This window comes from Drosophila sechellia, chromosome 2L (assembly GCF_004382195.2).
Source record: "Drosophila sechellia strain sech25 chromosome 2L, ASM438219v1, whole genome shotgun sequence".
Lineage (NCBI taxonomy): Eukaryota > Metazoa > Arthropoda > Insecta > Diptera > Drosophilidae > Drosophila > Drosophila sechellia.
In genome coordinates this window covers 5,237,653-5,253,081 of record NC_045949.1, presented here as the reverse complement: position 1 = coordinate 5,253,081, position 15,429 = coordinate 5,237,653, and the positions used below count along the sequence as shown (strand labels likewise).

General features: G+C 42.3%; 5 protein-coding genes across 12 annotated transcripts; 3 read left to right on the top strand and 2 right to left on the bottom strand.

Annotated features, from left to right (window-relative positions):
• The first annotated feature begins 319 nt into the window (after positions 1–319).
• LOC6613476 (medium-chain acyl-CoA ligase ACSF2, mitochondrial) lies at positions 320–3,390 on the top strand. Its single transcript, XM_002037910.2, has 3 exons — positions 320–565; positions 1,557–3,009; positions 3,078–3,390. The coding sequence occupies exons 1-3, from the start codon at positions 495–497 to the stop codon at positions 3,333–3,335; spliced, it is 1,782 nt and encodes a 593-aa protein (XP_002037946.2). The 5' UTR covers positions 320–494; the 3' UTR covers positions 3,336–3,390.
• A 1,059-nt stretch (positions 3,391–4,449) lies between these two features.
• Positions 4,450–11,893, top strand: LOC6613475. Of its 6 annotated transcripts, XM_032719111.1 has the most exons (6): positions 4,450–4,517; positions 4,717–4,808; positions 9,593–10,678; positions 10,740–10,892; positions 10,954–11,137; positions 11,201–11,893. In XM_032719111.1, the coding sequence occupies exons 3-6, from the start codon at positions 9,986–9,988 to the stop codon at positions 11,530–11,532; spliced, it is 1,362 nt and encodes a 453-aa protein (XP_032575002.1). In that variant the 5' UTR covers positions 4,450–4,517; positions 4,717–4,808; positions 9,593–9,985; the 3' UTR covers positions 11,533–11,893. The 6 variants fall into 6 exon arrangements, with proteins under 6 accessions (XP_032575002.1, XP_032575018.1, XP_032575008.1 ...); XM_032719127.1 differs by lacking the exon at positions 4,717–4,808 and having other exon boundaries at positions 4,497–4,517; XM_032719117.1 differs by lacking the exons at positions 4,450–4,517; positions 4,717–4,808 and adding an exon at positions 4,566–4,716.
• A 45-nt stretch (positions 11,894–11,938) lies between these two features.
• LOC116800334 (protein Turandot M) lies at positions 11,939–13,277 on the bottom strand. Its single transcript, XM_032714440.1, has 3 exons — positions 13,257–13,277; positions 12,453–12,530; positions 11,939–12,390 (listed from the first exon to the last, which is right to left on the bottom strand). The coding sequence occupies exons 1-3, from the start codon at positions 13,275–13,277 to the stop codon at positions 12,019–12,021; spliced, it is 471 nt and encodes a 156-aa protein (XP_032570331.1). The 3' UTR covers positions 11,939–12,018.
• Positions 13,278–13,384: 107 nt separating this feature from the next.
• LOC6613474 (acylphosphatase-2) lies at positions 13,385–14,313 on the top strand. Of its 2 annotated transcripts, none has more exons than XM_032727290.1 (3): positions 13,385–13,481; positions 13,906–14,032; positions 14,097–14,313. In XM_032727290.1, the coding sequence occupies exons 1-3, from the start codon at positions 13,400–13,402 to the stop codon at positions 14,209–14,211; spliced, it is 324 nt and encodes a 107-aa protein (XP_032583181.1). In that variant the 5' UTR covers positions 13,385–13,399; the 3' UTR covers positions 14,212–14,313. The 2 variants fall into 2 exon arrangements, with proteins under 2 accessions (XP_032583181.1, XP_002037944.1); XM_002037908.2 differs by having other exon boundaries at positions 13,416–13,715.
• Positions 14,314–14,375: 62 nt separating this feature from the next.
• On the bottom strand, positions 14,376–15,082 carry LOC116803546 (cytochrome c oxidase subunit 6C-1). Of its 2 annotated transcripts, none has more exons than XM_032727292.1 (3): positions 15,000–15,082; positions 14,610–14,783; positions 14,376–14,544 (listed from the first exon to the last, which is right to left on the bottom strand). In XM_032727292.1, exons 2-3 carry the CDS (start codon positions 14,777–14,779, stop codon positions 14,481–14,483), a joined length of 234 nt encoding a protein of 77 aa, XP_032583183.1. In that variant the 5' UTR covers positions 14,780–14,783; positions 15,000–15,082; the 3' UTR covers positions 14,376–14,480. The 2 variants fall into 2 exon arrangements, with proteins under 2 accessions (XP_032583183.1, XP_032583184.1); XM_032727293.1 differs by having other exon boundaries at positions 14,936–15,015.
• Between the last annotated feature and the right edge of the window lie 347 nt (positions 15,083–15,429).

The window sequence follows — 15,429 nt, the reverse complement described above, 5'->3', positions numbered from 1 at the left end:
TTAGTTAAAGGTATTTACTGGTGGACAACCCCCCTTTTCCACGCCTCTGCCCACCAAAAGCTACAGATTAAGCAAACATAATAGAACTAAAAGCACAGCACATACACACAGTGCTAACTCTCAGTCACACGTGCTGCCAAAAGCCAACAAAAACGCAAGCAAAATAAAAGCGTTAAAACAGAAAGCAAAACAAACGCCGGCAACGATCTTGTCTGGCTATAAAGAAAAAAAAAACTAATGAAATGTAAAAAAAAAACTTGAGGCGCCGTCAGAGGCAGCAAAGCTGGCAGAACATACGGCGATTAGGAGACCTCCCCGCTCAGTTTGTTTCAGAACTTGACGGGCTGCGGACATTCCTAGGTTGCCAAACGAACCGAGCAGAACTGAATTAAAAACTAATAGTCGTTTTTAGTTAAAAGTGTACCTGTGCATATTATGAAAATATAATAAAACAAAACAGCTGTTTAAAACAATTAACTGTGATAAGTGCCAAGATGAACAGCAAGCTGCAGACCATCTCCAGATACATGCTGAGGCAGAAATGTGCCTTCAACTCGATGCGCAGGTAGGCAGGATCAGGACCTTTAAGGATGCTCATCCTCATAGATAGGGGGCCAAGGTCATAGTGTCTGCTGGTGAAGGAGGTTTGGGAAGTTTCCACCATCTAATTGCGCAGCTTTGATTGGGGTGCCCAGTGTGCCCTACGCCCCTCACACATACCACACACATACCACATCCCCTTCGCCACATTGCGTAATATTACTGATTCAAGCTAAAAGGTACAGTTGCCCGCAGAAGTTGGTAGTCATTAGGCCTAAGTAAATGTCCTCAAATTTAGATCCACACTTAAAGGGGGCGTGGCGGGGGGAGTGGTGTTCAAATTTAGACCAGCAACAGGTCGTTTTATTATCGGGTATCAATTTAGATGAATTTCAAGAGATAAGCAAATCGTGAGCAGAACTTTCCACTCGCTTGATAATATGTATATGACCAACACTGACTGAAGCCAAAAGCCCAAGTGTAAGATCTATTATCACAGCGCCACAACAGATAGCCACGGTTTTCACATTACAAGTGATTACATTTACAAATATAAACTACATGAACTACATAGCCACTACCGGCTGATATAGCCACTGAATAAATATTATTGTGCGACTTCTGAAGCATCCCCCCTTTACCACTTGACAGTGTCTAAAGTTACGCTTACAATTCGGAAGTATAATCTGTCAGCAGAACTATCGAGTGATAAAACATATATGTGTTTGCACAAGTAAGCTCTATGGCTTGCAATCTATATAAGTATCGAGCTTTTAAAAAAAAAAGCTTCCACATTAACTAAATCTGGAACCCCTTGAGCGAAAACGCAAACCGTCGATGGTAAAAATTGCTTTTTTGACACGTAGAATCTTTCGAAAATAATCTCAAGAGCAAGGAGTGATTTATATAACAATAGCATGGGTTTCTCAGAATTCCGAAATTAAAGAAACATCGTATTAGTTCTTCGTTCCATTAACTTTACAAACTTACATTTTAACTGACATCTTCTTTTGTAGCATTTCCACCTCGATGCCCACACTGATCAGCCATAAGCACCATATTGGTAAGGATCCCTTGGTTTATCGCACCATTGGCCAGCAGTTGGAGCTATCAGCTGCGGATTTTGGCGATGTGGAGGCGATTGTCTCCTGCCACGAGGGCAAGCGGTACAGCTTTAAGAGCTTGCTGCAGGAAGCGGACGCCCTGGCGGCGGGTTTCCGGAAGTTGGGTCTGCAGCCGGGTGATGCAGTTGGTCTATGGGCACCAAACTACATGCACTGGTACTTGGGCATGATGGGAGCAACTCGAGCGGGTCTCACATCGGTTGGTCTGAATCCCGCTTACCAGGGACCCGAAATAGCCTACTGTCTGAATAAGGTCAATGTGAAGGCCATCATTGCGCCGGAGACCTTCAAAACGCAGAACTACTATGAGATCTTGAGAGATATCTGCCCGGAAATCGCGGATGCAGAGCCTGGCAAGATCCGTAGTGAGAAGTTCCCGCACCTGCGATCCGTAATCATCAACAGCAATGATGGCCTGAAGGGTGCCCTGCGCTTCGATGACTTCCTGGACCTGGCCAGCAAATCGGAGCGCGATGAAGTGGCCAAAATCCAGAAGAGCATTCTGCCCGAGTCTGCGTGCAATATTCAGTTCACATCGGGAACCACTGGCAATCCCAAGGCTGCCTGCCTTACCCATTACAATTTCGTCAACAATGGCATCCATGTGGGTAATCGCAATGAACTGCAAGGCGAGAGGATCTGTGTGCAGGTGCCCATGTTCCATGCCTTCGGTGTGATCATCACCATCATGGCTGCACTGACCAAAGGTGCCACCATAGTCCTGCCCGCTGCCGGTTTCAGTCCCAAGGACTCGTTGCAGGCCATCGTCAATGAGAAGTGCTCGGTGATCCATGGCACACCGACCATGTATGTGGATTTGGTCAACACGCAGAAGAAGCTGCAAGTGCCGCTGGGCAGGATCAAGAAGGCCGTAACCGGAGGTGCCATTGTATCGCCGCAGCTGATCAAGGATGTGAGGCAGGTTCTCAACGTGGAGGCGGTACACAGTGTCTATGGCCTGACGGAAGCCACAGCTGTGATCTTCCAATCCTTGCCCGGCGATAGCAGCGATGTTGTCCTCAACTCAGTTGGCCATCTGACGGATCACATTGAGGCCAAGGTGGTGGATGCCGAGGGCAGGTGTGTGCCATTTGGACAGCCCGGAGAGCTGTGCGTCCGCGGATATACCACAATGCTGGGCTACCACGGTGATGAGGAGAAAACAAAGGAAACCATCGGTAATGATAGGTGGTTGCGCACGGGCGATCAGTTTGTCCTGGAGGCCAATGGATATGGACGAATTGTCGGTCGCCTGAAGGAGATGCTCATCCGTGGTGGCGAAAATATTTTCCCCAAAGAGATCGAAGACTTTTTAAACGCCCATCCACAGGTCATTGAGGCGCATGTGAGTTGTGTTTTGTAAATTTATTAATTTATGTAATTAATTTGGTATAATATTATCCTATATTTCAGGTGATTGGAGTGCCTGATGAGCGATTGGGTGAGGAAGTCTGCGCCTATGTTCGCCTGGAGGAGGGCGTGGACCCCGACTCCTTCACCGCGGAGACCTTGAAGGCCTATGCCAAGGGCAAACTGGCTCACTTCAAGGTGCCCAGATATGTGATCCCCATAGATGCATTCCCAAAAACCACCTCCGGCAAGATCCAGAAGTTCAAGCTGGTGGACGCCTTCAAGGCCAAGGAAACAGAGCTAAAAGCTGCCAGAGCTTAGTCGTATAATGTAATTTTATAAATTTAAACAAATAATAAATATAAATTAGATTGAATGTCACTAGGCATTAAAATATTTAGGTTTAATAAACTTGAGTCCAAATTATGTTTCAACTTACCATTTCAAATAATGTTGCATACCTTTAGGTTCGCAAACAAAATGGCTTCCGGACGATAAAGAAATATATAGCATACTTAAGGCGGTAGAACTAAACTATAGTGTATTATTGCACTTTTCATTATTTGTTGCTGTAAACATTTGCTATTTAAAAGTCCAGTCAGCATTCATACAAAGTGCACCCAATTCCCTTTTAGAAATGAATTCAGATTGAGATAGAAAAGTTATTCAATTTGTGCGTCATATTTCGAGGGCAATCATATTTATATTTTGTATTATCAGATTATTATTATTCCCAGTTTGACTCGAAGAATTGTGTGCTCAGTGCATATTTTTTAGAAATTTTGAGCAACAACAGATTCATCCAGCACAATAACCTTTAATCAGTCTTTTCGAATTTAATGGAACCTTATCATTTATATAGACAGTCAATTTTAACGCCAGTCCAACGAATACTCACAATATTCTTTACTAGTTAAACCAGCTAAACTAATTAAAGACAAGCAGAACAAGTAGTACACATCTGTGTTCTCTGTATGTTCTTAATACCATAAATATCCAAAAACGTGCCACCTGATACACAGCACAAACACAATAATTTTTCGCGCGATTAAAACCGCGCCAAACGGCGAACTCCTTCGGCTTTTTCAGCATCGAAATCGCGGGCGATAGCTGTGCTCGATCTTTATGACCGGCAACCGCGATTGGGCCTTTATGTCTGTGTTTTGGCAACACTCTGATAGCAGCAGCTTTAGTCATCTGACATTATGGCCGAGAACAGGAATCGCAACATACTTACCAGCCACTCTTATGACGGAAAAATACACCATCGAATCCAGTTGAAACGATATTTACATTAAATTCTAATCGCCGTCGAACGGGAATAGGGCCAACCAAACAACTTAAGGGTGTGGAATGGACTCGTATTTATACCTTCCTCTCGATTTGGTCTTATCACTTAGGCTGGCGATAACGAATCGCCAGCGATGTTGGGCGCTTGAGAGGTCCAAATATTTGGCAACGGTTCACAGTTTGTGATCATCGAGCGCTCGAATCGGAGGAGACGTATGTAAATATTTGACACAGCTTGGACTAATTAATGAATTAAATGAATAATCCAGCAAATCGGTGACTCGGTGATTTTTGGTCTGATTTGCATAGGTCTGACCGAAAAAAAAAACACGGGTCACTTGGACTGGCATTGAAATATCTTTGTGATCTGCGAATCGGAGCTTTAGTTGAATCTAGTTTCGTTTTGTCTTAGGTTAGTAATGTTGTGACCGGCTTTAAATACGTATCAGTGGGCTCTACTAGTGTCTCAATTTTATTTTTTTAATTGTGACTATCCAAAAACTGGTAAGATAAAGCTAAAATTAAGCAATCATATGTTTAGTTAAATTATTTTCATATAAAAAAGCATAAGTAGTGAAGTGCCAAGAAAAAGTCTAAAATATGTCAAAAAAAAAGCTTTTTTATTTTGACCCTAAGTGTTTCGAAATTTCCCAAACTTTTCGAAAAGTTAAAAGTTTTATGGGTTTCCTTTAAGTTTGTGCTTGATAAGGGCAAAAACATGGGTTGGGAGATATAGATCCAGACAAGCACTCGACCTTATTTTGGCAAAACAATCCAAATCAGCCGATTTCAAGGTTAAACAATAAATAAGCATTATGGCTTTCACCAATGGTCTAATGAAGAACACAAGTGCCATTAAATTAGCCATTACCTTTTAATTTGTTTGGCGGGTGCTAACAATTAGACAAAGGAAATCACGGTAGATCTTTATGGTTTGAGTGAACATTAAGATTGCGACTTAAGAACGGCTATCTAATCACAAATCCCAGTCATGGGTTGCAGTGGCATATTTTATGTGGTGAAGGGAGGGGAATTTTGTTCTCAAGCGCACTATAAATCTTAACCTGTCAAACAGTTGCTAATTGAATTTGTTTGTTTGCATAATGTACTTAATTTCGTTATCTAAAATTATTCACGCATTAATTACAACAATCCGATTCGAAGGGAAAGTGGCTATAACTGTGTTAGCCAGTTTTCCAGTTCTCAGGCGTAATTAAATATTTATAGATTTGCACTCGTTGCACTTGCAACGTTTTTATGAGTTTATTGGATGCGAAATATTACGGAAATTCTGGTAAAATTATAATTCAAATCAAAAATGTACCTACTAATGAAGCTTTAGGGCATTCTCATGGGATTTCGCTAATATTGATGCGCAAAATCATTTCACCAAGTTATCCAACTCTATAAACTATTTCTCACACTTTATTAACTAAATCAATTCCATGCTAATTTGTGTCGTATTAGTGCCACCAGTTACAATAAATGGCGCTTGAAACATTGTATATTGCTACGTAATAATTTTTTAATACACGTATCATTAAATAATTGATTCATAATTAAGCGAAAAGAAACCTGTCACTAAAGCGTATACACAGCTGTCTAAAAAAATCGAATTTCATGGGTGAAATTTATATTTATGAATTCAAAAATTAACTGATATTGTACGTGTTATATTCAATATTTTGTAACTTAAGTTTACTGTAGTTGTTTAGAGGTGATCCTAATGCAAAATGAAAGTGATGCCACATTCTGTGAATAAAGCTTACCGCTAAAAAGAAAGCTCCTAATGAACATATTCAAAATATTTCAAAATACAAGTATTAGAAGAAGAAATTTTCGTAATGGTTTCACAGCATCTGGAAAATCATAAAGTACTTTGCTTTTCTCGGGCAAAAGAAGAAAATCCCATTTTCGCCAAAGTTAAAAATGCTCAAGCTCGGATTCCGACTCAATAAAAGGGGGAATGGATGCAAAGCTGTGGCGATTTTTGAGCTGGGGGCTTTTGGACCCAAATCAGACGCAGTTTCAAATCCCCCGGAACCACAGTTGTCCAGTTTAGTAGCGGCGGCCACCGGCGACTGACGAGCGATCAGAACGATCAGAGCGATCAGTCCGCCGAGTTCAAACCACCGTACAAGTAAACTAGATTGCAACTGCGTCAGTATTTGTGGGTGCCTGTGAGTGTCTTTTTATGTGTGTGTGAGCGGGCGAGCTTAGCCAATTTCTACGGGTATAGGCATATATATAGTAGCGCCAGAAGTCGCGTACGCGCATTCGAGCATCAACATCAACGGCCAACGTCTAACGGTCGAACGGTCGCAATCGAACGAAATCGAAAACGAAGAATCGAAGCCGAACGTAAATAGTAATCGAAGCAATTCGATAAAACCCGATCACTTCCGGTGTGTGTGTGTTGTAAAAGTGATGGCAACTGAATAACTGCTGCATCTCCCTCTTTCGCACTGGCGACTTACGCACCCAGCAGCAAAAAGTAATAATAATAATAATAAAATCCGCAACAGCAAGCTCTGCTAATTTTAAACGGTAATCCCATGTTTTTGTTCTTGCACAAATTTATTGTAGTCCAACGTAGCTGTGAGTGTGATAGTGTGCTCTTGCCAGTGTGTGCGTCTGTGTGTGGTCGCGTTTGTTATTTGTTTATCGCTGTCCACGCATTTTCCGCTCGCTCGAAATATATAATTTTGTAATATTTGTAAATCGATAACTGATAAGGGACAACAATTCCGAAGTAAGTCAGTCCGAATCTAATCGCCAAATTTCGTAATATTTGCGCTTGACACCGAAAATATTGTAAAATTTCACTTTAGGTCAATTTCAGTTTCAAATAAGGGAAACTAAAAACAAACCGATTAAGATCCCTTTTAAAAACCCCATATATTTTATCTTGTTTGCTGTCTATATAAATTAGCTATTTTGATTAGCATATCTAATCGTTATAATTGGGAAATACTGCACTTTTTGTGCAATATATGAGTGTTATTAAAAAAAAAGCAGATAATTATTCATTCCCATCCTTAAGCTAAAACCAAAATACGAATTGTTACTTGAAATAAACCATTTTTAGGCAAATATTTATTACCAAATAAATGAAAAGGAATAGTTATATTTTCTATTATCTTCCACTGGAACATACATAAATGTTTGTTCAATATCCAAGTAATTGTACGGCCGTCAAATTTATAAATTAGCTCGATCAGCTGCGATTATTGAACTTGAGAAAAGCAGGCAAAAATAAAAAGAGCACTTAGGAGCTGATAATGGGTAGAGCAAATACTGAATAAAAGGCGAGCTGTAAGAAGATCTACTCTGGCCATTATCGCACCTGAAAACGCTTTGAATAAGTCAAAGGCAAGTTATCATTGAAGATCATAAACACTTAACAATATACAAATAAAACGCGGCATTTCGTGGGATTTGACTGTTTGGCGGAGCCCCCCCACTTATCTATATATCATATATATCTTTACACAGAAACAGATATAGTTCGGATAATATTTGCAGCTTGTTTGCGTTGGCAAAACTAATTAGCTGGCAGCCAAGTCGTAAGTCGGGGGCTGGAACTTGTCAAGAGCCTTGCGAAAATTAAGAATCAGTCGCAGCGTCCAATTTTGCATTTGAATTGTCACCCGTTCTTTGTCAATTATCTCGCATAATTGGAGTACAATGTGCATTTGCATCGCATCGCATCGGCACGTCACTTGGCCCACTTGGGGAGTTTGAACTTGAAAATCCCCAAGCCCCCGATTCCGACAGATCCCTGATCTCAATTTACAAGCATCCCTCCATCAATCTCTGAATCCCCCAAAACGAGGAAGTCTTGCTGGGCGCAATGAGCCGCCCAGTGGGTCGTCTATTTAGCCAGCCGATTTAAATGCGAATGAGCTTGACCCAAACAGCCAGCGATGCCAGCAGTAGCCTGAGTGGATCCGATGAAAATTCCGCTTTTGGACCTTCGATGGCGGCCCCATGCAAGTCGTGTGTTTAATTATCGCGCATACGCCGCGTTGCCGCCGCAGACGAACGGCAAGCAAAACACGAAAATCACAAACATCCTGCACTAATTTCAAGGGGCCGGCGAGCCGGACTTTTGCTAATTAGTCACTGTCAGTGCATAATTGTTGGAAGCTGAAAAGACTATAAATGGAATCAGCGTAGAATTCATTAGAGAACATATATGTTTAGAATAACTACACTGCTTTTGATTATTATTTTTTTATATTACTTAAAATATTCTGAAAGTTAGAAAATGTTGGACCTTGACATTTAAAATTTCAATTTGATTGCTCTTTAAGTACTTTGAAAGGAAAAAATCCCTGTAGTAATGTATTTATAATCTATTTGTGAGTGACGATTATCTGAAGCCCCTGACCTGCCCATCTCAAGTGGCAAGTTCAAGTGGCACAAGTTCAAGACTCCTCGCGGCACTTTCGATGCCCTGTCGTGTGGTGGACATCACTTTCGCTTTTTGTTTCGCTGGCATTTCGCGTTTAATCAAAGCCACTAAATTGAATCTATTAAGTCACTTGAGATAAGTCCGAGGGGCGACTTAAGTGCCGCGTGGAGAGGCCACTCAACGCACAATTGTCACGTTGACGTTGAGATATCAGTAAAAGAGCCCGGCTCTCTCAGGTGATCTCCATAAAATCTGGGACATCTGACATGGGCAAACAAACAAGTGTGCTGGGCTTTTCATATCTTGTTGTTGCGATGGGTTTTATTTTAGCACCCATCATAAAGGATTCCCATGATGACTATCTGCAGACATGTGATGGTGAAGTTGATGAGTCACATGCGAAAGTTTCATTCAGTTACTGTCTAAAAACTAACATAGGGTTTCTAAGTGTCAATGCCAATGCTCTGTAAATCAAACTAAAAATTGTGCTATAATCTGCAAACTCACCAATCAAACCACCTAATAATAAAAGATTCAATTAATGTGCGCAGCTGGCCAAAACAATGGGGTTATCTGTTGGATTTTATAGTGAGCCTGCCTTAATGCCAAAACTTAGAACTATACTAGTGCCTAAAGTCCACTTGCGAATGTCAGTGAATACTGGAAAGCGTTGGATTTTGATAAGCCCATAATCACGGCAGCTGCTAGGTCTATAAACTAGGAAAGAAAAAAGAGACTATAAAGTACTTGTTAGGACCCTAGTTGTGTGTTCTGCCCGGAGCAGAGCTTGATAACCGGCATTTCAGTCGGTGGAAATAGTGATAAGGAGCCGGGCTTGATGATTGTTCTTTAATACATATAACTCACCCAGATTCCAGACGGCGAACGCCAACCTCGACGTGAACGTGGATGTGGATGTGGATGTGACAGTGGATGCGAATGCTAGTGCGGATTATGCAACTGCGGCCAGACGCTGGAGATTTCGAGAGGGGTTCGCAGATAGACGACTTAATTATCAGTGCCAGATTATTATCACCGCAGCGACGATGCAGCGACGGTGACGGTTGCAGAGCACACCGGTTGCGGAATGCATTTAGTTACCTGACCATTTCAAAAACATCCGAGCCGCCGACGAGCAGCGAGCAGGAGCGCTCCCAGCCGAAATATCCGGAGTGATAATTGCCCATAATTGAAGGGAATTAACAGAGGAGCAGGAGAAGGAGGAGGAGACCTTAAAAGCCTGCAAAACCCCACTAAACCCGAGATGTTGCCCACGGACAAGGGCAGTTTGACGGCCGGCAGGCCGCAGAAATCTCATTGCCATGGATCGGTATCCGTGTCGGATCAGCAGCTCCTGCAGCACCTCCATCCACACACGCATCCGCGTCCAGTGCGCCTGCCACCCGCACATGCAACACACTCACCCGCCTGCGAGAAGCGCTTGGAGGCGGAGACGCCACGCCGGGATCTCCATGAGCTGCTGCTCGAGCTGCTGGACATGATGCTCTCCTGCCTGGTGGTGGCTCCCTGTGTGATCGCCTACTGGCGTGGCACCTGGGAACTGATGTTCGTCTACCTGTTTCCCGGCAGCTTGCCGCTGTCTGCGATGGCCAGCTTTCTGATCGGCGGACTGGGGCACTTCTTCTTCACAGTCACACAGAACTTCTTCAAGGAGCACATCCATCCGGACCGGAGGCGTCTCACGTACTACGCCGTATCGCGTCTCTATACGGCCGTATTCGGCATCGTTTGCGTGAATATGTGGCGTGGAGCCTGGCTGCTCTGCGACTGGCTGACCAGTGTTGACTCTCTGATCATTGTGTCGGTGGTCACGGCCATCGCGCTCATCTTCCTGGTGGCCACACGCACTCTGCGGAACCTCGGAGCAGCTCCATACACCGTGACTATGGACCACAAGAGTGACTACTTTGAGGTGGACACCATGTTCAAAATACCCGTAAGTTGTTTGCCAAACTTAAGTATAGTAGATGGGATTTTCTAATTGCGCAACTCTTCAGGGTTTTCATCAACCTGGTCTGTATATTTTGGACACCCTCTTCTCGGTCTTTGTGATCGGCAGCCTGGTGGTCATCGCCTGGCGCGGCGTCTGGGGAATCTTTGACCTGCTGCTGTTCCCGGCGGACAAGGCCAAGTCGGCCTGGGGATCGCTGGTAGGGATCTCTGTTAGTCCTTTGTCTTAACCAGTACTTGAAGTGGTTTTACTATTTACAGCTCATTGGATATCTGACGGTGTTTGTGACGTTCCTCATTCATCCACTGATGCGGTACGTCTGTCGTCGGATCAGCGGAATCCTCAAGCTGATCATATGCGACATCTACTATCTGATGACTTTCTTTGGGGCTGTGAACGCCTGGCGCGGCATCTGGAATCTGCTGGATGTGTATCTGTATCCAGGTAAGATGGCTTATTCGGAGTTGTAGTAATAGAGCCCTATTAATATGTTTCCTCATCCTTCAGATAACAAGCTGCTGAGCTTCTGGCTAACACACATCGTTCCTTTCCTGCTCCTCGCTGCTCTCAAGTGCTCCAATTCCATCCTGGTGCGCGGCGTGTTCATCGACGCCGAGGGCGTGGGCTCCGATAGCGTCGATATACCCATCAACTATGTGCGGCTGCACTTCCTACGCGAGCGCCGGAAGAAGGCGGGCCATCAAGCCACATCGCAGCCTCCGCCGCCGCATTACTATCTGAAACCGGAGCACGTCTCAATCGGCCGGAATGCGGAGAAGGACAAGGAGGCACAGAGTAGCCTCATCGAGAAACCACATGCCGCCGTGCAGATCGTTTAGGGAACCGGATTCCTGGCGCATGTCTAGCGTTTCTATTGTCTAGTTGATAAACTAGTTGTAATCGCCTAAGCTTAATCGTATTAAGCTTACTTAAGAGTCAGTTGTTTAGCATTACCCATAGATGTGGTCTCTATTCCGATCGCAAATCCCAAAACTGTACAGAAATTTAAGGATCGACGTAGCAGGTTTACGTTGCGAATTTTAACCTGGTGACGAAGGCAACCTCACCCACTCACATTTTAGCTAAGATAACGTTTCAACTACGAGTATAAACATTGTACATTGGTATTTTCATATATCGCAAGCAGTAAATAAATTAATTTGTAAATACTACGTATAAAATATATAACCAAACCAAAAATTGGAAGTATATATTTGTTGGAATGGGTTGGAAAGTATAATTTGTTCGCTCAAAATGATTTATTGAAATTTTTACACATGATATTGAATAAACCTTCAATTTGATTTGATTTTTAATAAAGGGGATTAGGATCCAATAGCACGCTTGACACCCTCAGAGGCTATTTCAACGCCCAGCTGGACAATTAGTAACTTCACCAGGGGCATCCAGAATTTGCCTTGAGCCGGAGTACCATCCACCAAAACCGCACGAGCGTTTTCCTCTTTGTAACGCCTCAACAGATCCTCCGCGCGTTTGCTCAAGTCCGGTGTCAACGGCAGGAGAGTGGAGTACTTGTCGTAGAAAGTGACCAGGTTGTCGACGTTCCTGTATTTGGTGGCCTCATCAACCGAAGAATCACTATACACACTAAGTAAGCGCTGTTTCTCTGTGGCGAGCTCATCTTCGTTTTCAGCATGTACTTTTCCCAGAAAAAACACTGAGAAACCACAAGTCAGCTAAGAAAAAGATTATTATTTTAAAAATAGGTACTTTTTTAAGTTGAAATCCTTTTACTTACCTCAAATAAATTGTAAGATTCAAACTCGAAACTGATAATTGGCTCAGCATTCGATTCGTATTTATACTCGTTTTTCAACTAATCAAAAAGGCTTAAATTATGTAGAATCAACAAATATGTATATTGATTGCATTCCAAGAACTGTTTTTTGCAATGATTTTGAATTGATTGCAGTTGGCTGTGCAAGCCCTTTTAATCTTGAGTTTACTTTTTCTAACTTATTTATAGCGCCTAATTTTAATAGTCTGTGTTCTGTTTTCCGCTTTCCTTATCTACAAGGACGAATTCCTATAGAAGGACAATATAGTGAAATTCTTGTTGCATAAATAAATTTCCCTTTCTTCGAAGAAGAATACAATAAAGTGCACTTGTCGTCTGGTCTTATAAAAGTCTCAGGGCCCATCTTATGCGCCTGCTATGAACTTGTCATTCCTCACATTTCTCTCAGATGCATTATATAGATAGTGAAATCGGAGGGGTCTTACAAACAAAGTCTTTGGGTCAATAAGTTTTCTTTAGGCGAAGAAAATGCACAAATATATTGCCAAACTGAGCAAAATGCAGCCATAAATATATCTAATAAAGTACCGAATGGCCACCTGTCGGTCATTTCAGGAACTAAGACCTCCTAACTTTCGAGGATTTTTTAAAATTATATATAAATTGTGAAAAATTCAAACATTTTAATATGAAATATTGATCTGCAAATATATTGATCTACAAATTAGTTAAGATCTTTCTCGAAAAACCCCTGTAGCGCACCCAAAAATCAAATACTGACCACCAGAATCAACTATCTGTGACCGTCCCGAAAGATTCCCACATCGTATTTGTATTTTCTTTTCTAGAATAACAACAAGAACATATAGCAAGAGGCAGATTGCAATGTGCGGCTAAAATAAATACGCAAATACAAAATCGAAAACGCAAAATAGAAACCAATTGATATGCTACTTGGCATTTTAGTTTTAAATTTGCGACGGTTTGCTGAAAATCAAGCTAGCGATCGCGGCGGAAAAATCGCTTCGAGTAAAATATTTTTCAAAAAATATATACTAAATTGGGGATTCCAGTCTGCATAGAATATAAACCAGGTTGAAGTGCCTTTTTAAGTGCGAGTAAAGTGATAAAAGCAGGAAATTCTAAAATAACGAGCAGTTTGCTGCCAAATTTACATAACCAAATCGAAATCGATCGAAATGGGCATTCCGGATATCCGACTGCTGGTGACGCTGGACTTCGAGGTCTATGGACATGTACAAGGTGCAATTTAAAGGGAAATAGGAATAGGGACTCGAGCATAACATAGCTCTCTCGGATGGATGCCTAAAAATAAACCCTCAGTAGCTAGTTACTTTGGGGCCCCAAACTGTCCTTGGCTTTGTTTCACGCCCCATTCCACATGCACTAGAGACTATATAAAACATATACCTTTGCTTCTTTCGACCGGCAGGCCTGAATCTCACGAAAGACACCCGCGATCGCTGCACCAAGGCGGGAATCACTGGCTGGGTGAAGAACAGCAAACAGGGCACCATTGTGGGCAAGATGCAGGGGCCCAAGGAGGAGGTGGACAAGATGTGGGTAATCCGGAATAATTTACACACTCCACGCTAATACTCCCTGATTAAATCTACTTCTTAGGATCACCTGGCTGTCCACTGAGGGCTCGCCCGGCTGCCAAATCGATCGCTGCGAGGTCCGGAACCAGGGCAATCTCAGCCGACTGGACTACAAGGACTTTGCCATTAGGTTTTAGATGTGGTCCGGTGTGTGCGACCTTATAGTTTTGTGTGTTTGTTTTGTGCATTACTTGGCTAAGTTTGTAAATACGAGTAAATAATAAAGAATTTAATCATAATTGGCCTGCACATTTGCTTTTGCTGGCAATGCAACATAGCTCCAAATTAAAACGCTTTCGTGCACGTACGTAGACTGAAATCTATTTAGTTTTCAATACAGAAGCGCAACTCTTGCTCTACAACATCATTTGACTTAGACTACTTGTGTTTTGTGGGTTAACATAGCCTAGCAGGACTGGAAACGACCGGCGGCCTTCATGCGCTCAAAGGACTTGTTGGCATCGTACTTCCTGCAGGGATAATGGATAAAACAGATCAGATGATGATTCATGTGGCATAGTTAAGCTATATTTACGAGTAGAAGTCGGCGTAGGCGGCCTTCTTGGGATCGTTGACCAGAATTTTGTAGGCGATGGTCACCAGGGCGGTGAGGCCCAGGGAAACGGCCAGGTTGCGCTTGATGGTGGCGTTGTGGAGGCCACGGAGCACGGGTCCGGCAGAGGAGGTGGCTGGAGTGTTGGCCATGTCGCTGAAAAGAATGAAAATCACAAAAATCAATTATATTGCTCGGTAGTTACGTAAGGTGCTCAAAGGCAGCTGGCATAAAACGCGTAGCTACTAATGAATTCTCCCAAGCAACTTATTGAGTTGATATGACCAACTGGTATGATATTTATTTACTTCTTTTAAATTCCAAAACCCCTTGTATCGTGTTTTTTAAAGAAAAACCTTGTTATGTACTCACATTTGCAAATTCAGAATCTGCGATAGAGATGGAACCTAAATCAACTTCTATTCAATACTATCGTTCATTTGGAGAGGGTGGCAGTATTCGTGAAATTATCGATAGGTACTTGAAAATTAAATAATTAAAATATATATTTAAAAGGTCTCTTAGACAATTTGGCAGCATCATTTCATTTAATAATTGCTGGAGGCTTAATAAGCAGAATAAAGAGAAAAATATGTAAAGTGAAAACTTCCTAAATTTTTTAATCTGGAGACTATGAGGTCCGCTATGATCTGCAGCTTAAAGCAGGAAAAATATTTGTAAATGAAATATGGATATTGAACATTTTAAAACTATGTTCACTTTTAATCTATGTTTGCTTAACATTTAAAGATATGATAGACAGTTTATTAATACAGATTATATATAAATTTATTAGCACTAA

Bases quoted from the DNA above. Each gene is read 5' to 3' on its own strand.
- LOC6613475 (XM_032719111.1), top strand. From the start codon at position 9,986: ATGTTGCCCACGGACAAGGGCAGTTTGACGGCCGGCAGGCCGCAGAAA. The intron at 10,893-10,953 runs GTAGGGATCTCT...TACTATTTACAG, and splicing joins AGTCGGCCTGGGGATCGCTG to CTCATTGGATATCTGACGGT. The intron at 11,138-11,200 runs GTAAGATGGCTT...CTCATCCTTCAG, and splicing joins GGATGTGTATCTGTATCCAG to ATAACAAGCTGCTGAGCTTC.
- LOC6613476 (XM_002037910.2), top strand. From the start codon at position 495: ATGAACAGCAAGCTGCAGACCATCTCCAGATACATGCTGAGGCAGAAA. The intron at 566-1,556 runs GTAGGCAGGATC...CTTCTTTTGTAG, and splicing joins GCCTTCAACTCGATGCGCAG to CATTTCCACCTCGATGCCCA. The intron at 3,010-3,077 runs GTGAGTTGTGTT...CCTATATTTCAG, and splicing joins CACAGGTCATTGAGGCGCAT to GTGATTGGAGTGCCTGATGA.
- LOC116803546 (XM_032727292.1), bottom strand. From the start codon at position 14,779: ATGGCCAACACTCCAGCCACCTCCTCTGCCGGACCCGTGCTCCGTGGC. The intron at 14,545-14,609 runs GTAAATATAGCT...TTATCCCTGCAG, and splicing joins GCCTACGCCGACTTCTACTC to GAAGTACGATGCCAACAAGT.
- LOC6613474 (XM_032727290.1), top strand. From the start codon at position 13,400: ATGCTACTTGGCATTTTAGTTTTAAATTTGCGACGGTTTGCTGAAAAT. The intron at 13,482-13,905 runs GTAAAATATTTT...TTCGACCGGCAG, and splicing joins CGGCGGAAAAATCGCTTCGA to GCCTGAATCTCACGAAAGAC. The intron at 14,033-14,096 runs GTGGGTAATCCG...TCTACTTCTTAG, and splicing joins AAGGAGGAGGTGGACAAGAT to GATCACCTGGCTGTCCACTG.
- LOC116800334 (XM_032714440.1), bottom strand. From the start codon at position 13,277: ATGTGGGAATCTTTCGGGACG. The intron at 12,531-13,256 runs GTCACAGATAGT...CTTTTTGATTAG, and splicing joins TGTGGGAATCTTTCGGGACG to TTGAAAAACGAGTATAAATA. The intron at 12,391-12,452 runs GTAAGTAAAAGG...TCTTTTTCTTAG, and splicing joins AATCTTACAATTTATTTGAG to CTGACTTGTGGTTTCTCAGT.